This window comes from Ceratotherium simum, chromosome 27 (assembly GCF_057802395.1).
Source record: "Ceratotherium simum simum isolate JZ-2026a chromosome 27, ASM5780239v1, whole genome shotgun sequence".
Taxonomy (NCBI): domain Eukaryota; kingdom Metazoa; phylum Chordata; class Mammalia; order Perissodactyla; family Rhinocerotidae; genus Ceratotherium; species Ceratotherium simum.
The window spans coordinates 11,231,885-11,255,611 of record NC_141926.1 but is presented as its reverse complement, the minus strand read 5'-3'; the positions used below and the strand labels follow the sequence as shown (position 1 = coordinate 11,255,611).

The window sequence follows — 23,727 nt, the reverse complement described above, 5'->3', positions numbered from 1 at the left end:
CCTTGGGAAAGTTACTTAACCTCTCTGGGGCCTCTGCTTTGTCATCAGTAAAACGGAGGTAATAACAGTCCTTCCATCTCATAGTGTTGTTATGCAAGTTAAATGAAATCATGAATCAGCGAATATCAGTTTAATTATCATTAAAGATGTGAGAAATATAAATCCACAAAGACCAGAGTTGTGGGTGACCCGGTGAGTGATGAAGTGGTATTGAGGTCTGATGGGGGAAGGCGGGTGTGGGTGTCAGCGTTCGGCAGGCGGTGCTGGCAGAGCTCCACCAGGCCCATCCTCTTCTCTAGGAATTCCAGCAAAGCAGAGAGGGCAGCGGGCAGGCTGGTGGAATGAGATCCAAGGACCCATCAGGAAAGCTGCACACTGGACTCGGACTTCAAGTTCAAGTTCACTCCCGCCCCGCCAGCTGGCGACCTGCGTAAGGAACACCTGTGACTGGCTGATCCTGCTTTATAAACAAGCCAGCCAAATGCTCCCCACTGGAGCATGTGTCGCCCCCCTTGACGCCAGCTTGTTCATCCAAATGCCAGCGCAAAATATTCCCTGCTTTATTTAGTTGGGAAGAAGGTCACGGGGTGAGTCTTCCTGGACACTTGCTGCCGTGACACAGTCTCCAAGGCCCATGAGGCCCCGGGGCTGTGCTCTATTAGCCAGCCCGATCACGGCCCGGGGCCGGTGAACTCCAACAGCTGACTGCGGTCTAATAAATCCACAGCTGGACCCTGTAGTTCCGCAGGGCCCGGGACACCCTCTGCTTCTTCACCACATCTGGGAAGTGGCTAAATCCCAGGACTGTTGCACATGCGCACGCTGCTCCCCAAAGGGCGAGGGCAGGCAGAAGAACAGAAGGCGAAAAGGCGACTGGAAATCGTTTCTTGTCCGGGAGTGGAATCCTATATTTAGAAGATCGTGCCTGTCACATCACAGCTCTGTCCTCCTATGCCAGCGGGTGTCTGAGACGAGACCCTCTGACTGCTGTCCTGTTGTGGGCATCCTTCTCTAGGTTTGGTGCGTGGGTAGCCAGTCCGCCTGTGTTGGCTCCTCAGCCACTTGCCTCTGTTTCTGTCCCTCTCCTTGGTGTAGGTTTGGATCCGAGTCATCTTCTCCTTTTCGGGGCAGTTTCGGTGGGATGTGAAACTTGCTCTTTGTCACGCAAGGGTAGGCTGTGTGCACGGAGGACGACGGTCTGCCCTGGGGGTCATGCAGCTTAGGAAACGCAATCACAACATTTTTCACATCTCAACATGTTCATCACAATCTCGACACATTTGTGCATCTCTGCAGGAAAGCCACTCGTGCTCGCAAACGTTAAAAAACCAGAGAGCAATAAAAAGTCCAAGAAAAAAAAACACAGCTTCTGAGAACCAAGAAAAGCCAGGGAAGGCTCAAGTTTTGCTCTTTGCAAATTCTGGAAATCCCAAAAGATTCTGAAATGTTGCAGGAAGACTTCTCATTTTACTGTGTAGATTGTGCTGGGTCTAATATTGATCACGGGTAACTAAGTATTAAAATTAATGCATCCCCAGATTCTGGGCGAAATCTGAATTTGGGGTATTTTTCACAAAGTATTTTTAATTTACGTCTCTCACTTTTCCACTGAAACAACCTAATGGTCAAAATTCATGCTTTCGCTCCTCATCCATTTCCTTACCCAAACACTTACCATTATTTTTGACAGTGGAGCTGTATAATTATTTATTTGGGGATTTTTGAATAGGGTACAAAAGCTTCACCTTGCACAAAATTTCCTGATTTCACTAAATTGAACTGAAATTAAGATGTCAGTGTACTTGTGTGCAAAGTGCCCTTGTGCCTGCAGAGGCATTTATCTAGTTCCACCTGCCTCCAAAATGCAGACGAGAGGCCCAAGCTATTGGCACAAGGACAACCCCCAAAAGTCGACTGAAAGTCAGGTGCTTTAAACACAGAACTCAGTTTTCCATAAAAAATACATTTTTTTTTGAAATGATGGATCATTTGAAAAATAGCTGTTTAAGAAAGCCAAAAACATGCAAAGCGTTTTCTCTGGAGATGTTCTATAAAAATGAGTTGTTTGAGGACAGGGGCAACGTTTTATTAATCTTTGCATCTTCTGTTCTGAGGCATGAAAAAATGTTTCATAAATGGATCAATGAATTATTCTGTGAACTTTCAGTTTGACAGCTGGTTCTTTATGATGGCTGATTCCACTTGGAAAGCACGGCTTTCCTTTTCCGTGGCATGGGTGTGAACTCCGCCTTATAGACGGAATGGTGGGCCAGCCTGTCTCCGCAGGAAGAATATTTACCAAACCCCAAGGCGCCACGATGCTCACGAGATTTTGCATTTCTTTTCCCCAGATTTCGCGGTCCCTTTCTGATCTTTCTTTTCTCTTGGTATCACAGTTCCTGGGTATCTTGGTTGAGGAATCAAGTTTTAATCCTTTTAGCCCAAACACCCTCAAGACCCTGAGTTCACAGCCCTCTTGAGGTCATGGCCTCGCCTACTGCCAGGAGAACCTTCTGGTTGGCGCATCCAAATTCTCCCGTCGCCACTCATGGGGCTAGAGGTTAACACAGGGCAGGTGACCAAAGTGACCTCCCGGGGCTGACCTAGTCCTCACCCTGACCCTGCTTGTGCCCATCGCCCAGTGCCTCAAACACACAGCCAACACCACGGGGCACTGCGCAGAGAGGCCGGAGGGGTGGACGTTCTGATGGGAAGGCAGCCTCGGGGTCTCAGTTCCCGTTGCCCAGCTTTTAACTCCCACAGCAGCTGCTGCAGGAAGCAGTGAGGGCAGATGGGGGCGGAGGCTGAGCGGGCAAAAGAGAGAAGCTGAGGCAAGGCTAGGGGGTGCAGTGGGCATGGCCTGGCCTGTGGGAGCTGACGTCTAGGTACAGCGACATTTACCAAATGGGGTGTTTGCAAGCTGGATATACACATGTCTGAGGCTGCCTGAAAGGAGAAATGGGAGTTTTCAGTCTCTGGATTGGTCTCTAAGCCCCCGAGTCCCCTCCAAACGCACCTTCCATCCTTCTGCGTGCAATCTGAGCATCTTTCTACCATTTGTACCTGGTGATGTCAATTCCTTGCTTTAAACCTGTGAGTGGGTCTCCATATTCCACTAGGACCGGACCAGATTCCCAATGTGGGTGTCACAGCCCTTCACAGCTCTCCCAGTCTCATCCCGCTCCAAGGCCTCCCCCAGCTGGCTGCCCAAGCATGTCTTGGCTCCTCAACCGGCCGGATGTTCCTCCCCAACTCTGTTTTCTCTGCTTGGATCCTCTTCTGGATGCCGTCACCTGGACAGCCTCCTCCACACCCTGAAATGTCTCAGCTGAGATGACAATTTGACCAGGAGACCCCTAGCCTCTTCACTAGGTTAAGCACTGCTGCTCATGTGCTCCCGTCACACCTATCCATTGCACTGACCACTCAGAACGGCCATGGCCTGCTGAGTTGTTGGTCCCTCACTGGCGCCCAAAGGCTGTGGCTCCTCTTTGGCTGAACTTTGTATCTGCAATGGGAACCCAGTGCCTGGCACACAGTTGGTACACAATGCATATCTGATGAATGAATGAATGAATGAAATGCCCTCACTAAATGACCTCTAGGAGGGTGGGGGACAGTTCTAATAAAATAGCAATGGACGCTATACTTCCCTGATTGGAAAGGGTCCCAAGGCTATGAGAGGCTCACCAATTAAAACAGAGAACACAAGGTCCGTCACATGATCAGTGCCCAGCTGGAATGATTATATTACTATTATTCATGTATTTATTTATGGATATTTATGTAGTTCCTGCTGTGTCTCAGGCACTCTCATTTTATAGGTTCTTAGTAGGATAAAGGAATACAAATTCCTTGCCATCGAGGAGCGGATAGTGGAAAATAGCATCATTCCTGCCTTTCTGATTCAGCAAGACACATGCTAACTCCTCCCTGCTCTTTCCTTCCTCAGCGAGTCTGTCTGTAGCAGGAAGAACAACGCCAAGGCAAGTGGTAGCTCTTTTTCCTAAGTCTTGTTACACACACATCATCTCATTTAAATCATTCTAACAACTTTTCAAGGCGTATATGAAAAGCACTGTCATAGCTATTGCACAGACGGGGAGACTGAGGCCAGCACATCTCAGTGAGTCCTGCAAGAACACCCACTTCTCATACTATGTCACTCTACCTTCCAAACGCCTGCAGAATCATTACAAATGGAGGTGCATGTTTCTATGTTGTTGTGAATCCGAGGACTATCAATGAGACATAATAGCTTTGGTGTAACCTAGACCTCATGGATTTGGGCAGAATGCAAGATAATAGTGTAGTAAGATACTTCTCCAAGTCACAGCCCGATGAATCAATTCTCCACTTATATGTGGCCAAAAAAAGAAAAACAAGCATGGATGTTCACATGCAGTTTCTGCAGACGCTGAGATACAACCTTAAAATGGCTTCCTTGGAACAGCCGGGATGTCCTTAAGTACAGTCCAAGGCGAGGCGCCGTGGCACTACTATAAAACTCCCCTCGACTTGGGTGGAGCCGGCAATTACCACGCAGGAAGAATGTGATGCTGCTGGGTGCCAGCCTGCAGAGCCTAGTGACAGGACAAAGGGATTATTCTGCTTCATTGTTAAAGCGCAGTGTTGATTGTGAAAATACGATCGGGAATTAAAGGGGCATGTATGAATCATAAATATTTGCACGCCATTAATGTTTGGACAAAAGAGCTGGAAGGGCTGAGTTGGGAGAACTCCTTTTCCCATGAAAACAGTGCTTCGAATTACAGTACATATGTAATTTCGTCTCTTCCATTGCTAATCTGAAATCCCAGGGCCTGCTGTGGATAACCCTTTCGGGACCTGAGAACTCTGTGGGGCTGAAGAAGGAGGATAAGGGTTGATGTTCCCTCCTGGAAAACTCATCCACTTAGAGAAACAAAAAAGGAGGTCCTGGTTGCTCTTGTTTGTTACCAGCTCACAGAGTTTCCATCATCTACTCTGCAGAGTGAGTGTCACTGCACCAGATCTTACCATGCAAAGTAGTAACCTCTAAAGTGTGTCTTATCTCAGGTAATCCTCACTGTATCCCCCGGCCCCATAGACAAAGGCAGAATCGGCCTCAGACAGGTTAAGTAACTTGCTCAGGACACACAGCTTTAAGCCAGTGTTCTCAACCAGGGGCGATCATCCACCCCACCTCCCCAGGGGACATTTGGCAATGTCTGCAGACATTCCTGGTTGTCAGACTGGGAGGGACAAGGCTACTGGCTACTTGGTAGAGGCCAGGGATGCTGCTAACTATCCAGCAATGCACAGGATGGCCCCACAACAAAGAGTAATAAGCCCTAAATGTCGATAGTGCCGGGCAAGAGACATCTTCCTCTGAGTGGAGAAGCCAGTCAAGTCTGTGTACTAACCACTAGGCTCTAAGGCCCAGAGTAGAAAGAGTCCTGGGGTAGTCACTCATTTGAAGATTCTTTTTTTTTTCTTTCTGGTGAGGAAGATTAGCCCTGAGCTAGCATCTGTTGCCAATCCTCCCCTTTTTGCTGAGGAAGATTGGCCCTGGGCTAATAGCCGTGCCCATCCTCCTCTACTTTATATGTGGGACACCTGCCACTGCATGGCTTGATAAGCAGTGTGTAGGTCTGCACCCGGGATCTGAACCTGCGAACCTCGGGCTGCCAAAGTGGAGCACGTGAACTTAACAGCTATGCCACTGGGCCGGCCCCTCATGTAAAGATTTTTAATGAGACCCTGCTCTGTGTTGGCACTGATCTAACTACTGATGACACCCCAGGGTGCTTTTCTGGTTAAGGACTGAATCTTTGGGATTTGAAAATTCTTGGGAGTCCCCCTCCTGGGGGCTTCCGGCCACATCTTCATGTCTTTTCCATGGGTCTCAGTTACCACTGCCGTGCACCCGTGCATGCCACAGCTGTTCCCGAGCTCCTTCCCCAGCGACCTTCACTCCCAGGCACATCTAGGAGCAGCATGTGGGCCTGTGCCGTCCTGGTGCAGACGCTGCCCGGGAACTCCCATTTGGACGGTTCACTCTTCCTAGTCTCATTTATTTGACACGCAACTGATCTCCATGCTGAATCGGGGAGCTGGTTGCTTTACTGAGGGGAGCTTAAAGAAGCAGATGTATACTTGGGGCAAGAAAGTTAGGAATGAGGGTCCCCATGCAGTGTAAAAGCAAGCAAGCAAACATAACCAGGGAGAGCGCGCCCAGCAAAACGTATTCACGACACTCGACCTGCGGCAGCCACCACCTTGATGCACCAAAAACACCTAGAAGACTCTTTTCTCAGACTTTTCTCTCCAGCAATCTTTCCCTGAATCTCAGTATGGAGAACAGGTGATGATGGCAGAACTAACACGTCAGGGCAGGTGGGAGAAAGCCCTGGAGGAACCAGGCCAGCTGTCTGCCTGTGGCACCTGCAAACCCAGCCTGTGGCAGCAAACCCAGGGCTGTCTCAGAGATGGCCGGCATATTGGCCTCGGTTCCTTCTCCACCCCTTTCATGCATTTCCTCCGTTTTTATTTCAGGTGTGCAGACCGAGCCCTTTTTGGTGCCTGCAAGGTGTCTGTAGGTGATGCATACCAGGACCTTGCTTTTAGCATTTTTTAGTTCAAGTGGACAGTGTCCACTCACATCAATTCGTGTTTCTGTATCTGTGGTCCCCTGGCTGAAGCATTGGGAGGGGGTGGGGGGTGGTGCTGAGCACTGAGAAGCCAACAGTGCACTTTTATTGTTTCTGACGGTCCCTGTGGACCTGCACCTGTGTGACATTCCTGAGGGTGTGGCTGCATCGGGTGTGTCCTCCAGGAAGAGCTTCCTCTGCTGGGTTGCCCACCCGGCCCCAGCCTCCCTCCAGCCACCATACATTCCCCGAGCCAGGATGTGCCGAGATGGTACAATTCTATGCACACAGGACACTCGTACGTTTCCTATTTTTTAAAAAGACTTCAATATTCAGTGATGCTCTCTAATTTTTTGTGTGAACTTTTTAAATACGTTTTTCATAAATTTTGTAGAGAGGCAAGAAGTGTTAGGAAAGAGGGCCAGAGGAGACATTTTACAACTTACTCTGAAGGAGTGTGGAGCTGGATACGGGTGTCTCAGTCTCAGCATGACTGACATTCTGGATCGGGCAGATCTCTGCTCTCGGGGGGCTGCCCTGGGCACTGGGGGGTGCTGAGCAGCACCCCTGGCTCCCACCCACTGGATGCCAGTGACACTGCTTCCACCTCAGTGGTGACAAAAAAAAACGTCTGCAGGCATCGCCAAATGTCCCTGGTGGTCAAAATCACCCCAGTTGGGCACCACTCAGTGAGACCATCACCAAAATTGATAAGCAGATAGGTAGATAAGATACCCACTCTGACCTGGCCTGAGGTTTCAAATAGGATGACGAAGGCAGAACATTTGGAAAGACCCAGTGTTGTACAAACTGGAGAGACATCATTTAAAGAGGCAAATTCGGCCTGGTGGCATAGCGGTTAAGGTTGCATGCTCCGCTTTGGTGGCCGGGGGTTTGCAGGTTCGGATCCCGGCCTCGGACCGATGCACTGCTTGTCAAGCCATGCTGTGGCAGCGTCCCATATAAAGTAGAGGAAGATGGACATGGATGTTAGCCCAGGGCCAATCTTCCTCAGCAAAAAAAGAGGAGGATTAGCAACAGATGTTAGCTCAGGGCTAATCTTCCTCACACACAAAAAAATAAAACATAAAAAAATAAAGAGGCAAATGAAGCCTGATTATGAGATGAGCTTAGACCAGTTCCTCAGTAATGACAGATAGATACATAGCTAGCTAGATAGGTAGGTAGGTAGGTAGGTAGGTAGATAGATAGATAGATAGATACATACATAGATGCTGACTGTACTCTATACACTGGTTTCAAGTAGAATGAAGGAAAAACATCTATAAAAACTTAAAACCAATGCCTTGAGCAAACTGGAGCCTTTCCACCTCCAAACGGGCCCATCCCTCCTCGCCTTGTCTGCCGAGATCTGATAAGCACACAGATCACCAACTGTGTGTGCTCAGACCGCCCATATTCCTGTGCATTGCCTTTGTCTGAGCCAAGGAAAGTCTCCTTTGTTTGCATAAGGTGACTCAGGCAGGGCCACACACCACTGTGAGGGTACAGGCCAGCCCTCCCATTAACCAGACTGGGAGTTTCCCTGAATGAGGAGGTTGGGGGCAGGTGGTGGGTTCTGCAGTCGGGGCTGCCTGTGCATTCTTCATGACGGTCTTAAATCTCAAGGTAAAAGCAGGGATTAATCTGAGCTGAAAAATAAACAGGAAATTTGCTTACATCCTCTTTGCGAAAAACACAATTTTAAGTGGCTCCTAAATGAACGCTTCCTCACCGGGGAAATCAGAGGAAGCGCATTTTGAATCCTGCAGCAGAACGGCCACGAGTCTCTCGAAGGAGGTTATTGCGATCACTTTACGATTTATGGGTCCTCAACTCCCTGAAACTCTCATTGGAGAAAGTTCAGTGACATAAAATGGAATTTCTAAATGGGATACGCTTCCCCATATAGGCTAATAGAGGCTGAGCAACATGCTGGAAGCCCAAATCAGCGCCAAACAAAACGAATCGCTCACATAGCTCCGTTCTTAATACGGAACGAGATGTCTCTTTTGAATGCGGGACTCTCACCAGAACCAATATTGGAGGGTAGGCGTGCCTGATGTCCACTAATGCATGTTTATAAATACAAAAATCTTGAAGAGAAGCAATGTCCCCCACGCCCCACGAGTGAGCGGATAAAACCGGCACATTTGAAAGTACTCATAGGCAGCTCGTTAAATCCACGCTGCTCACTTATTAATTTCTGTTAATTGCTTCATTTGGGCTTCAGATGAGATGTTATGAGCATGGATTCAGTCCCCAAAGATAATTTGGTCCGAAGAGTCTTCTCAGTGGAAGTATGGGCGCACACACACACTCACACACACGCACCCCACTGGCTAAAAGTCCAACATAACCTCTCCATATGGACAGTATGTGGTTATGCATAAACATCCTCTTACTGATCTGAACTTGTTTTTTAATCAACAGAAAGAAAACAGTCATCAGAGAGTACACCCTCTCTCTTTTTCAACAAGTAATTTTTCTTTAAAAATAAAAAAAGACACCGAATATGTTCTTCCATAGCCAGTCTTCTCCACCCTTTCTTGCCCCTCGCCAACCGGCACAAAAAGAAAATACGAAACTGATTTATTAGAACCAGAGCAGCGTTGCAGCCGTTGGCCGGATCACTGTTTATGTCTATGATGCTTGCTGCTGAAACAGGAAGCTCTAAAAATCACTCAACCATTTCTCTCAGAGGCACTTTCTGATTGATAGTCCTCTGTCCCCACCAAAAAGAACGACCTCAACCCCATGCAAGCTGGCTGGCAAGGAAGGGGTGGAGGGTGGGTGGAGAGAAGTCTAGCTTCTGCCCATCAACTCTGAAATATCGTTCATACAAATAATCTCAATTTAAGCAAGCTGTCTGACACCATCAGCTTTGCCTGGCACTTCATAAAATCAGCAAGCACACCAAGAAGGAATAAATTGTGAAACAGCGTGTTCCAGGCACAAGCAGTTTTCAAGAAAGCTTTTCTCCTTGGTCCCTGCCATGGCATTAAGCAGGACAGAGACTGGTTATTGGGTGACTGATGGTGGCAGTGATTGGGGGCAGGGAGCAACTTGCTTTAAGAAAGTGTTGTTACTCTTTTATTGGCAAATGTGCAACAGAACGAGAAACCTGATCTCTCGAGATGAATTCTACATGGACACAAGCTGTGGACCTGCCATCTAAAGGGATTATTTGCTAGGGCTGCCTGGGGCTTGGCGTATCAGAGGCTGGGTCTTTTTTCATCCATATTTGCCCACACTGAAATCTGGAAACAGATTTATATATATATAATATATATAATACATAATATTATAATAATATATATATTATTTTAACATATAGATCAATAACAACCAAGAAAAAAGGAGAAAAAATAGGAGAGTTGGTTTTAATACAATTCATGTCTTTTCCTTAGAATTCTCTCCAGGAGGTCTGACAGCCAGCTTATTATCTTGAATGTTATCCATGAACAACTCTGGGGTTGTCAGATGAATTTTTCCTTCCCCTATTATATGAGTCTGTGATGGACTAGAGAATGACTTGGATCCTATGACAGTATTGTGAGTCATTCAGACCATTTCTCAGTAATAACCACTCCATAAAGACATGTCTCTTTTCATTTAAAATACCAGTACAGTTTATCCTTTTCTAAATGTACCTTCTCTTCATCTCAACCACAGTCTTTCCCTCATCTGAGAGGCTACCTCCTCACACTGTTCCCCAAATAATGTAAAATAACTTAAGAATGAACATGCCTTAAGTAACAAACATTACCCAAATATGCAATAACCTAGATTGTGACCGAGTAAATATTATGTCTGGGAAGGCATCCACAGCAAGAACATAATGAAGGAATTTCATTTTATAAAAGCGTTGGGAAAGGGTACTATTTTGAAAGTGGGCAAGATTAAAGTTGCCAGGGAGGTCAACATAAACTCAAATTCCACCGAGAAATTAAACCCTGTCCCAACAGACCGGAGAACATGTGTCCTCACTGGGCTGGTGGCGGAATGCACATTGCAACTCTGCAGCCAGAGGCCCAGGCAGTCGCTAGAGAAGAGGCTGCCACTTCAATGATAAAATGGGTCCTTCCTCGTTGCAAGGAGCTACGTGCGGGCACACCTGATGGCCTTTCAAAGGTCTGGACCAGCAGTTTGAACGGGATCTACATTCCTAACTAAACAAACCAGGTCCCGGCTATAATAAAAACAGGTGTAACCAAAACAGCACAGGGGCCAAGAAGAACATCTACCTCATTTATTCATTTATTTATTCATTTTCCAGTTATCTACAATGCGCAGCACAGTGCTAGGCTGACCCTCCATGGTCAAGGAAAATTTCAAATATGTAGATTCTTGGCTTGGGGGTCCATGGATCCCCGGAAGGCCCATAAACGCGCTTTAGTAGCCCTGGAAACCGAAATATACATGAAACTGTGTGTGTTAAGTGCACATATGCATTTTTTTCTCTTGGGAGAAGGCTTCCAAAGGATTTTCAAAATTATCTATGATGTTCCCAAAGGATTAAAAATCATATTCTTAGAAAAATTAGAAGGAAATTTGGAGTGGATTCTCTCCCCCCATTTACTATGTGGTTGATGATATGGTCTGGTAGATTTCCTCTTTGGTTCTAAAATGAATTAACTAAAGTCGTATTACCCAATTGATCGATGCCTTTCCAACTGATTAAGTACTCCAACAAGACGGAAGCACTCACAGATTTCACTGCTAAAATTTGTTAAATGTCTCTCAGCTGCAGCTGTGATGCACTTTCTTGTAACTGAAAGTATCAATAGCACCTGCCTGAACTGCAGGTGTAAACTGATGTAAACAGCTACTAACTAACCTCGACAAAGAGAATTCCTTTTGATCCTGAACTTGGATTCTCTGCAGGTAAGGGAGAGTCCCAGAACCAGTGGTTAAGTGTGGATGGTTCTGAACAACAACGTGTGTGCTCAACATAATCTCTCATCTCCAGGGAGCCGCTGTCTCTTCTTCCATTGTAAAGGAACGCCAATTTATATGGAGATACTGAATTAAATTGAGAAAATTCCAAGGATGAGATATACCCTAAGCAAGATTTAAATTGACAGGGAGAGAAAGGAGGGGAAGGAAGAAAAGGAAGAAGGTTCAGACTGCTGAAGCCTTCATGAATATTTTTTAGGGGCCAGTGTTGTCAGCAAGGCCTTAAAAGCTGGACGGGCAGGTTTTCCCAGTTGCAGGCTGAACCCGAGGTTAGGAGCTGTGATCCTGGACGTCAGCCAACGCCCAGACAGATCAGTTTTGTAGAACAGAGAAAAACCCTTCCATGTTCAACCTCTGGCAATTCTACGAGGTTTTACAATCCCCATGGACTGGTGGCTGGGAAAAGAAAAAAGATTTTCTTTCTCTACCCTTCATTTGGAACTGAGCACCAGGCCCCTTTGAGAATCCATCAGCCCAGTGCCATTTGACAGAATGTGAAATTGGCATTGAAATGTTGAGATGAGCCAACAGCCGGGACCTTCTCGGCCACTGCGTGGTGTGTGGATGTCAATGACATGTTTTCAGGCACATTTTCAAAAACAGAAAATGAAACAGTAGATATTCTTAAGATCGCTTCATAAAATGTAATGAAACTTTTAAAGGAAAAGATTCAGGGAGGAAGATTAAGACTAATTGTCAAAATTAGTGAGAATCATCTGCTCTCTCTGTAATGGGAAGCAAATTGCAAAAAAAAAAAAATCTGGCAGGCTTTGATGTTGACACTTACACTTGAAAGAGTAAAATCAAGTTGTATTTTACGAGTCTGGAGAGAAATTATGAGACAGACTCGAAGGGGGCCTTTTCACAGCTTGTAGTACCCACCCCCCCAAAAAAATCACTCAAGACCGACAACATACGTGGTAAGCATAATTGGGTCAAATGTGCAGTTGGGGTTCCTGTATTTTAGATTGCTTTTTATCACTCGTGGGAACAGAGCCCGTTCAAAACAGAGAGTGTCCATTTATGGCGTTTCAATTAATTTTCCTGTTCCAAGTTATCAAAAGACAGCCCAGCCTTGGTTACGGCTATTTTACTATTTGGGGTTTATGCAAACCCAAGGGCATACTGGCACGAATCAGGCAGCCGAATGCAAACAATCCACACCTTGGGGAAACAGTTCACTGCTACCCAAGTAAACACAAGCACCTCTTAGTCACCCACTCAAAACAGAGATGGCCAATGGGGGACGAGAGACCAGCCCTCCACGCCAGAAAAGGAAGCTCGCCGCTTTCAAAATCTCATTCTTCATTATCACCGACTTACTGCACATTGCCAGAAAGCCACCACTGAACTTCTTACGGGAAAATGTCCCTGGCATGGGCCATTAAATAGTTTCCAAAACTTTTATAACCAAAACCTGACACGTAGATTGCAAATGATGATATTACTTTCTCTGGAAATGCAACCAAATGACACTCGGCAATCGATTCCTAATAGCAGAAATCCACAAGAATTGAATTAAGAGTCTTAGCTAGGCTGGTAGGCATGGACCAGGCAGTGGGGCCTTGGTTTTTTATTGGCTTCTCATCCACTCCGCCAGCTACTCATCCAAAGCCTTCAAGATCTTTTCTAAACACACATCTCTGAATCATAATGTGAATTCCATTTACTGAAAGGCGGGGACTTTTAATATAACAAGTGAACCCATTTAATGACTTATGCTTTTATACCTTATAGCATCTCTCATACTGTCAATAAGTAGATATAATTTTCTTTGTATTACCCTATTATTAACATACTTAGTACTATGAACATATATGTTCAATCACGGTATAAGTTTTTTTAATTTTCTCCACCTATGATTCTATTTTGAAAATGTTCCAGACAGCTAGGATAGTAAAAACAATAGCCAAAAAAATCAACACGCCTTTATCCCCTTCCCCTCCTCAACTAATCAAATTCCCTAAGAACACAGACTGTCATATTTTTGAATGCCTTCACAAAGAGTTATGATTACTCTCATATTTAAATATCCATTGGTTATACTTTTATTTTTTTCAATACAAGAGCCATCTACTGTTATTTAGGTATTTATCGGGTCTTTTTATTATACTCGAAATAACTGTTATTCGTAAGCTTATCCAATACTATATTACAAAAATGAGTTTTGCAAAACAAGCTATCCTACCTCCTTCAGTTAAATTTCTCGTACTATTGCTATTTATAAAATACAACTTAGGTTCTTAAAATCCAGAGAAAACACAATATTTGAAAATAATTGAAAACCAAAGGAGATTACAACGAGCCAATATTCCTCTTCCTGCTCTAATACTTTGATAAGGGGCAAAGAAAAACAAAACAACACATAGAACCTCATTGATGGAATAGTTCCTCTGAATAATCCAGTTTTCAATATCATTCATACCTAAAATATTAACTGGGCCCAACCTCTCCCCCAAATAATAATAACACATCCAAATTATATATAACAGGAAGGTCATATTGCCATCAAATTTACCAAATCAGAATGATACTAACATTATTTCTTCATATTTTACCATAAATACATAAGGTTACTTGAAACCACATTTCAATAATCCTTACACTATAGATCCCTTAAAATTATTAGAAGTGACATTTGAAGCTCTGTCACTTGTCACAGATGACACATGGATCCTAAGTTAAAGGCTTCCATTAAGTAGATTTCTGATAATTACCAAACAGAGAACTCCAATTGTATAATCCTAGTTTCCATCATGGTAAGTTTTATATTTTTACATTTTAGTAAAGATCTGAGGGGTTTCTTTGAAATTCACAATTCAGGTTTTGCATGTTCCAAATCAGTCTTAAACCAATTCAATAATAGAAGGCAATAATGTAAAGCTAGATTCCATTAAAAAAATTAAATTTTAAATAAATATTTTTTAAAAGCTTGATGTAATAGTAATAACAAGAAGAAAGACCGTTTCAAGGGATCCCATGACAGAAATTTCTAGAAGTTTTGAAATTTGGCTTTGTTGCCATGTAAATACTTTGTGATTCAAGTTCAGTTTTGACAGATACATACCTCTTCCGCTCCGACCGACAAACCTGAGGTCATTGAATCTTGCGACTTGGTTTTTCATGGCTGCGGTAGCATTTCTCAGTTCGGCTGAGTAGTTTTCATCATTGCCCGCCATCACAGTGACCAGAGTACCATCTGGAACGTCCCCCAGTGCCACTACCTAAACACCAGCCAAGGGACAAATGCAGACATCAGGAATGTTATAAACTTTTATGTCATTTGCGTAGTAATTGTTCTAAAATTAAATGTACATTAAGTGATACTTTTTTTTTTGGTGAGGAAGATTGGCCCTGAGCTAACGTCTGTTGCTAATCTTCCTGTTTTTGCTCTAGGAAGACTCTTCCTGAGCTAACATCTATGCCAATCCTCCTCCATTTTGTACATGGGATGCCACCACAGCATGGCCTGAGGAGCAGTGTATAGGTCTGTGCCCGGGATCTGAACCCATGAAGCCCGGCCACTGAAGCTGAGTGTGTGAACTTAAAACCACTATGCCACCAGGCCTGCCCCTTAGCTGATACTTTTTAGTTTGCAAAGGAATAGCAATCACAAGTTAAGCAAAATGACAGAAAAGCTATTAATGGGAAGATTTACTTTTAATTCCATCATGCGTAACTAAATACAAACTTTCAAATCATAAAACATCCACCTAATATAGCCATGTAAGGTCACACGGCACCGTTGGAACAAGACTAACTATAGCAAGGACTTTAAAAGCTATGCCTTCTCATGAATACAATTATCTCTTCTTAATTCTTCATATTTGAGAAACAGAATGTCTGGTTTTGGTAAGTTTATAACCTAACCCATCTTTCACCTGTCCAGATCTCCAATGACAGGCCTAACAGGGCCAACCTTACTTTTAAGTGTTAAAACTTATTTCTGCTAAAAATAAATTCAATCGTTACAACTGAATTGCTGACAATTCTTGAATGACTTAAACTGTCCCTTTGCAGTTGATCTTTGAAACTCCTTGCTTGCTTCTATTATCTTGATTTTCACTAGCAGTGAATTCTGGCATGCAAGGAAAAAATTCAGAAATATCCTCTTTGCTTATTACTAATTACAGAATCAACAGACCTCAGAGAGGGGGGGTGCTCACTCTTACGTGCTCCTCTGAATTCAGGAGTGGAACTGCATCGCATTTTCATACCTGTGAGTCCCTGATACATAACTATGTCCTGATAGATGACTGAGGTTTTCTCCAAACCCAGCTCATCTTGAAGAGGAATTCCTTTAATGTAATTGAATAGGAATGGATTTCCTATCAGAGCTATTGAAGAAAACTGGTAGATAAATATTTTTGATACTCAGGTAATAAAAAAGCAATGATTTCCAGGTAAAATGCTCTGAAGAGCATGGCACAACTATGCTTCGTGCAGTAGTATCCATTTCTTGGTCATCATTTGACCCTTCTAGAAACTATTTCTTGGTCTAGACATTTATTGTTAGCTATATTTCCATTGTTTCTATTTTCTAAAAGTGGTCATAGAATTTCAAATGAAAATGCCTCAAGTTGTACTTGTTCCTATCCTTTCTGATACTCTTTATGGTACTTTCTCAGTAAAGAGTGAAATTTGTGTTAATCATTGTAATTATATAATCATTTTCTTCATTTTGTTTTTGAGTTGTGAGAGTAAAGCAATCCACAGTGATTATTTTTTCCCGTTTTGCACCTCCCCATTTTTACCTAGTAATTGCTACATAATTTGGGGAGGTAATACCTATATTTTCAGTCCTCTGTTTCTGCCTGTAAATAAGGCTGCCGTAGGCTCGCTCGTATGATAGCAAAGCCATGTTTCTCAAATTTCCCATCTTCTTCGTCTGCTTAGTCATTACCCCTTCCCGTGTCATCTAGATGACTGTCTATTGTTTTTATTCCTTACGATGCTTCAGCTCTTGGCTTCTAAGGTGTGTGACAGGGAAAATGAACTAACTTACTATGAGGAGTGGACCTCCTTCACACCTCAAGACCACACCAGGAGAATCAACTCTCCTGGCAATAGGCAGGCATTTTCCCCATCTATTTTATCCAACTTGCACTGTCAAGCAAGGTGTAGGCCTTTTATCTTTCTTTCTAATCCTCTCCATCCAAATGTCAGCCATGTTTTCTATCAGGGAGATTTAAAAACACAGCTATTTATTCCTGTATCTAATTAGGTATTTAATTCCCATGTTAAGTATGTTTGTTGCCAATTAATTAAGAGCAGTAATATGACAATTCCCTTTTGTTTCAAGAACATCATTAAAGTAAATCTCCCTGCTCAGTTATTTATTGTTACCATTTTTTTCTATTCCCACAAAATGTGCTTGCTTTATTTTTCTCGTTTCAGTCTCTTAAAAATTTTTCCACTTTTTTCCCCCCTATTTTCACTTCCCTCTGTAAAATTAGCTCACAGTGTTGAAATGCCCTCCTGGAACCCATAATTTTACTTCCTCAACCCCATCTCCCTGTGGCGACCTGGCTTCTCTATTTTAACTCAACATTCAGTAAGTATACAGGGACTGCATCAACGACATGGTTTTCCAACTCAATAACTCTTGTTGGGACAAAATCTGTAAAGAAGTTAAAATAAATAAATCTGGTTTTATAACTACTAAAATGTATTCTAAATCACCTTCCTTCCCCTGGCTCCTCCCAGAGTGCTCCATGCCTGCGCCTCACTCATCTTTCCAAAACTATCCTCATCAGTTACTTGGCAAATCCATGAGACCTTCACCAAGCAGAAACAAATACAGACTAAAAAGATGATCGTGGCTAAATAAGAAAAGATTGTTGATGTTGGAATTTGAGATTCAAAAAAATCGGAGTTTAACTCCCACTTCTCCCTTGTTAAAAAAGGCAGCAGAAGTCCAAGATATTTTGGTGCTCAAAGATCATTAACTTGGCCTTTTATTGATCTCGGAGGGATTATTTTGGCCGGGGAAATGGCGAGAATATTAAATCCAGTGAAATTACATTAATAATGCCTATCATCTAATTATTAAAAAGCACACTTAGACTAGGTAAAAATTTTTTTTAAAAAATTAAAACTAACATATCAGCTAATTTGATACAGATTTTGTCATTGATAGGCAATATAAAGAGAATTAAAAAAAAAAAAACCTAACTTCAAACAGAAAAAAGAAGCATCTGGAATGAAAAGCTATAAACAATAGTTAAAGAAACACAAACATTTACATTTTAACACAGACCAAACAGACAAGAAAAGACTTGCTGGCCAAAGGATATCTCATATTTTGTTTTACTTCTCTGTTTTTACAGTATCAGGAAGTTGGGCAGAATATCAACCCTGCTCTATACTACATGAATCTCTCTCAACTGCTCTGGCTAGCCTGTTCATAGTTCAAACTGGCATTTTAAACCAACTCTAATTAGGCTGAAATTACAGTTACAATTCATTTATTTCAAATCCCTTAATTTTCCAGTGTTTCAAAGAAAGCTGTGGAGTGGAACTTAAGAATTCAGCTGAGATGACATTTAAGGCATAGCTAGGGACCTTGATCTTGACGACAGACACATTACTTATTTCTTTCTCAGGAAAAGAATATAACTGTCAGCATCCAAGGCCCTTGAACTTGCAAAAGGCATGTTCATGCCTTCTGACTCTGGTGTACGAGGGCCTAAACAAACTGTAATATTACACTATGACAAAATAGATCCTAAGTCATCCAAACAGCTTTTTAGGCTGCTTCTGTAAATAATGGGTAATATGTAGCAAATTTAAGATTTTCTCAGTAGAAAAATATGTATCCGTCTTACGCTAAAAAAATAAAGGTATTCCATGGGAAAAATGGAGAGATGGGTACATTTTGGGGTCCAGGATAAGCCATTAGGATGATTTTAATCTATTTTAAGGAAAATTCATAATTTTAAATCTCCCTTTAGTTTCAAAGAGTAAAGCAGAGGATTTACATGCAGAATTTCAGAAGACTCCTAAAGAATCACTTAAATGCTCTTTTCATCAATGTCATCAGATTTTATCAGTTTCACACTGTCTCCTCCTTATTACAGGGAATACAATAATTCTGTACTGATTAACTTCTTAAAGAGGTTGTCTGAGGCTTATTTAAAATTCAAATTGTAAAGTAATAATTTTTTGTCGAAACTGCTCGGGAGGTGGGTGGGTGGAGAGGGACACACAGTGAATCAGCTGGGCCACGGTCACGTTTTAAGTTTGGTTTGCTTTTATCCAGAACCTTTGCATTTCCCCTCTCACTGAAAATTTTGTCTGCTCCTTCAGTTATGCAGTGAGCAGGTCTCCTTCAGAAAAGGCCTTTCTTTACAGGGACAGGAGTGGTGACAGATATTAATCAAGCGGTCTGATTTCTCTGCTGTCCTTTCCCGTCCCCAAATGTTCTCAAGACCTACTTGAACTTTCTCAAGAGATCTATACCTTGACCTTTTAGTAGCCTACAAACTCTCACTCAGTAAAACAAAATAGATTTGTTTTTCAGTGAATTGTCAAAAGCTATTTTTAAAAGGAAACTTCTATCATTAAGATTTCTGCTAAAAGGAATTCCCTGATGGTTCATAAAAGCAATTTATACAATTTTTTTCATTCTTTTAGAAAAAAATAAATACTTTCATGGGGTGGCTTGAGAAACTACATCACTTCAACTCCTGAAGATTCTTTATTAATCACTCAGTTTTCTGAATATATGTGGGCGTGGGTTCCCTGGCAGAGGAGGGGAGATCCAGAAGAGAGTCTGATTTACCCCAAAGGAAGCCACAGATCCCTTAGAAGCCACTCCCTTGGTGTGTCAGGGGCACCCCGGTTTAAATGACCCTTTGATTGATTATCAGCCTGTCTTCCCTGTGCCCTTATCTGAAAGTGACCCCAGGGCCCAACCTTGTCAGGTCCCCTTTCACAGAGAAAGAGCTTTGGGGATCCGCTGGCTGAGTCTGTTTATGTAAAGGGATTAGAATAACAAAATTGAAATGGGCTCCCAACCCAAATCTACATACATGGAGGAAGAGAAAGGAAAGAGTCCAGGGGCTGGTCCACCCTGTCCTCATTTCCATCCCCCTCAAAAACTCTTGCTTTCAGAAAACTGAGAGGAAAAGGAGGCAATTCCAAAGACATAGCCAACTGCACATTTTGTTTGTGTTGTTTTAGAAATCATAATCTAAGTTTGGAAGGCTTTGTATAAAGCTTTAAAAGTAAAGAACTCGGACAGCACTTCTTAAAAAAGTGAACATTATTCATTGTTAACTAGATCAAGATCCGGTCGAGGCCTGGAACTTATATTAAATTTATCTCCCCTTAAAGGGAACAATTATTTAACCAGATTAAAAATAAAGTGAGAGGGCAGCTGATCTTTACAGCTTTTTTTTCACCTGCCTGCCTTCGCCCTTTAAATGAACAGCAATAAATGCACTGATTGTACTAAAAAGCTGCCCCATCTGAATCCCACCCAAGACCCAAGAACCGAATCCCCATCGCCGAAATTAAATTTCTGCTGTTTGCGGCCAGGGTGGTGGGATGGTTGTTTAAAAACGCCCGGGGTTGTTTATATATCCCCGTTGAAGGCCAAGGTTTTTAAAGGCAGCTGAAAGCTAGGGCAAGATCAGGGGTGAAAAGGGAACGGATCCCTCTGGAGCTGCTCCGCCGAGGCCGCCTGGTCCACGCCGCCCCCTCCTCAAACAGAAATGCGGGCGATTAGACTCCAGGCTCGCGGAAGACAGCTTTGTCACCTTTCGCTGCCCCGGGCTTAATCTAGGTGAGCCAGTGATAACGTTCAGGAGGGTTCCAGGAAAAGAAACAGGACTCGCTACTTGCGGCTTCTGGCAGGAGCGGGCTGGAAGCTCGCAAAAACTCTTCAGAAAACTTTTGCAAACTTAACTACGCCCGCTGTGGACTTTGAACATGCTAATTCCTATCGGGCTGTTAAGAGGGGGTGGCGGTGGGAAGCCCTGACAATTTTCCTTATCAGTTTACTTGCACTGACCCGAAGGTATAAAAGTATGTCCGTTTTATTTCCTGATGCCTCCATCTGAGGGAGTCAGGATGGTTTGGAAGTCAAGCCGGAGGTGGGGGAGAAGCACGGGAGCAGACAGGCTAGTCCTTGCTGGGGTTATAACTTTTCCTACTTTGTATCAAAGCTAAGGACCCCTGCCAGGGAGGTCCCCACCGGCCCACTGTGGACGTCTTCGGGGGCATCCTGATTTTTTCCGCCCTCCGGGAGTCAGCCTTGGCGGGCTGAGGCGGGTCCCCGGGAGGGTCGCCACGGCAACGCAGCATCCCCCGTCTCCCGAGCGCAGGGGGATGGACCAGGGGCCGCCGAGGGCAGCGCCGGCCCCTCCTAGAAGCCGGCCCCGCCCGCCAGGCCGCTGCCCTCCCGGATCGCCCCCGGCCTCGGCCGGCCTCCGCCCGTCCTCCCGCCACCCGCTCCGGGCCGAGTACCTTGAAAGCGATGGGCAGGGTCTTGTTGCAGCGCCAGTGCGTGGGCAGCACGGAGCAGAGAAAGTTGGGGCTGTCGGTGCGCACCAGCTCGCCCGGGTGGTCGGCCAGCACCTCCACCATGGTGCGGTCGCCGCTCCTCAGCTTGCCGGCCAGGGCGGCGCTGGCGTCCGGGGCGCCCAGCGGCAGCGCCTCGCTCATCTTGCCCGGGCTCAGCGCGGTGGAAGGCGGCGTGAAGCGGCGGCTCGTGCTGGCATCTACGGGGATACGCATCACAACAAGCCGATTGAGTTAGGACCCTGCAAACAGCTCCTACCAGACGGCGACAGGGGCGCGGATCTTCAGCAAGCAGCTCCTGGGAGACCAACATACAAGTTCGGGGCCTTTATTGCTGCGGGGGGGCTGGGGGAGGGGAAAGACTAAGTTTACTAACAGTCCAGGAGGGGGCAAGTTCTCGTTATGCCGATGAGCCTCAGACTCGGTCAGGGCTCCTAGCAACCGACCGCTTAGTGCCTTAAAAAGTAGGCGACCAGAATCCAAAGTCAAATGCCAAGGGAGACTATCTTCTTCTGAGTCTTGTTTTGAGAGTTTAAGTTCAGTTTTAGCTGTTACAAAAGTTCCCGGAGGCAAAATTCCCATACACTTCCTAAAATATTTATGCGGAGAGCAGAAGGACCAGCAAATACATTGTTTGGAAGCTCCAGTAGTTAATCGCCTGTCAGTTTTTTCCCAGGTGAGTTTTGTCTAAAGTCCCAACACAACACCAAATACACGAGTGTCTTCCATATTCAGAGCCACTTTTATCATGCAAAACAGGCTTCGGTCCTCAAAAGCAAGAGCTGAGACTTCCAAAATGTGCTACTAATGTATGTGCACATATATATATAAATATATACATATGCTCTACTTCATAAAATATTTACAATACAATCTGTAGAGAATTTAAACACAACAGAAATCCATTAATGTTCGCTGCAGATTTTTTTTAAGTAGCCTTGAAAAACAGCTTCAGTAGTTGGAGAAGGGCTGGGCTAGAAGTACTTGTCATGTTCTCTCCAATTCTGGCAAAATTCTCAGTTCAGAAAATTCAGCTTTTCAAAGAAAAGCTAATCTTAAAAAATAAAATAAGGTCCAAGTCGATGACACTCAGGGTACAGCTCTCCACATCTGAGAACTCGGGTTTGGGGATGTTGGTTAAGTTTGTGGCTGATCCTGTGGTTTGGTGGGAGTTGAGCAGCAGCCGAGTCACACGCACGCAGACACGCACTCTTCAGAAGCCAGCCACTGTCTACGCTGACTCCCTGAGTCAGCCCCGACTCAGGCGGTACGAGATCAGATCTTCCTCCAACGTCGCCCCAGAGCCGGCCGGTTAACTACGCGGACACGCCAATACCCACGATCACCGCGTAACCGCAGCAGGTGGAGCGGGCCTTGCAGGAGGCTCTGCAGCGCAGATCGAAACAGACAGAGCGGCTCGAGTTACACACGCAGGCACACACTCCCACGCACACTGCCACGCACACGCAACTTCACGGCTCGCCTCGAAGCACAGCGTACTTTCTCTTGCAGTTGTCAAAGGAAACAACCGGAGAAAAGTTCACAGCCAGGAAAGAAGTTAAACCATCCAGCCAAGAAACCAGTTCATTCAAAAGTAAGAAAGAAAGAAAAAAACAAATCGAAACTCCAACGCAGGTCAAGGAGAAGCAGCAAAGGTTGACTTTCTTCTGGTGTCCCCAGGGGCCCCAGGAAGAGATGCCTGCCGGCGCAGGGCCGGGCAGCGTGGTACCCTTGCTGGGTCCGGCCGCGGGGCGCCCGTCCCGCCTGCGCCCGCTGGCTCTATGAATGAGAGTGCCTGGAAATGAACGTGCTTTTACTGTAAGCCCGGCCCGAGGAATTCCATTCCCTCAGCTCGTTTGCATAGGGGCGGCCGCCGGCCAATCACAGGCCTTTCCGGTATCAGCCAGGGCGCGGCTCGCGGCCGCGGGCTCCTGGAATTGGCCCGCGCGCCCCCGCCGCCGCCGCGCGCTACTGTACGCAGCCCGGATGGAGAGTCCGCGGCCGCCGCGGTCACCCCGCGCTCCTCGCGCACCCTCATCCACGCACACACACGCACACGCTCCCACGCTCGCCCGAGGCCCCGCCCCGGTGCAGACCGCGGCCCTGCGGCTTTGCAGAAGCGCGCGGTTGCGCGGCTGGCGGCCACGGGGCTGCAGTGGGCAGGGGCGCCACGGGCGGCTGCGGTCCGGAGACCGAGGAGGTGGAAAGAGGAGGCTGGCCGGCTTGGGGAGGACTCGGGCTACGCGCAGCGCCCGGAGCGGCCGGGGCCTGTAGACCAGGCGTAGGGAGGCGCCCCGCGCGTCCTGGAGATGCAGTGGCCCCCACGGGGCTCCCGGGCCCGGGGCGGGAGTCCCCGAGCGGCTCCAGGCCCTGCGCGGCCGCCCACGGCCGAGCCTCTGCTTCCCCGGCGTGGGTGGGATTCGGCCGCGAGGGAGCCGGAGGGCCGAGGGCCTGGCCGGAGAGCGGCTCTGCGCGGCCCCACGGCCCGGTTGGCAGCTGCAGCGAAGTGGCGCTGATTCATTTAATGAGGCCAGACGGCTCTCACAACATGGTTTTGTGTTTTTAGTTTTCTCTCTCGGTTTGTTTTCTTTAATTGGTGTTTTTCGCCGCG

The 23,727-nt window shown here is 45.4% G+C and overlaps 1 protein-coding gene across 2 annotated transcripts in view; it reads right to left on the bottom strand.

The window, feature by feature from the left end:
* Positions 1-22,978, bottom strand: part of RUNX1 (RUNX family transcription factor 1) — a 90,276-nt gene extending 67,298 nt beyond the window's left edge. The window contains exons 1-2 of one of the 2 annotated variants that reach the window (XM_014786833.2): positions 21,063-22,978; positions 14,659-14,815 (exon numbers count right to left, since the gene is read on the bottom strand). In XM_014786833.2, coding sequence (XP_014642319.1) covers positions 14,659-14,815; positions 21,063-21,332 — 427 coding nt within the window. In that variant the 5' untranslated portion in view covers positions 21,333-22,978. The remainder of the gene's footprint in view (positions 1-14,658; positions 14,816-21,062) is intronic. The other variant, XM_087418121.1, reaches the window with a different exon arrangement.
* Between the last annotated feature and the right edge of the window lie 749 nt (positions 22,979-23,727).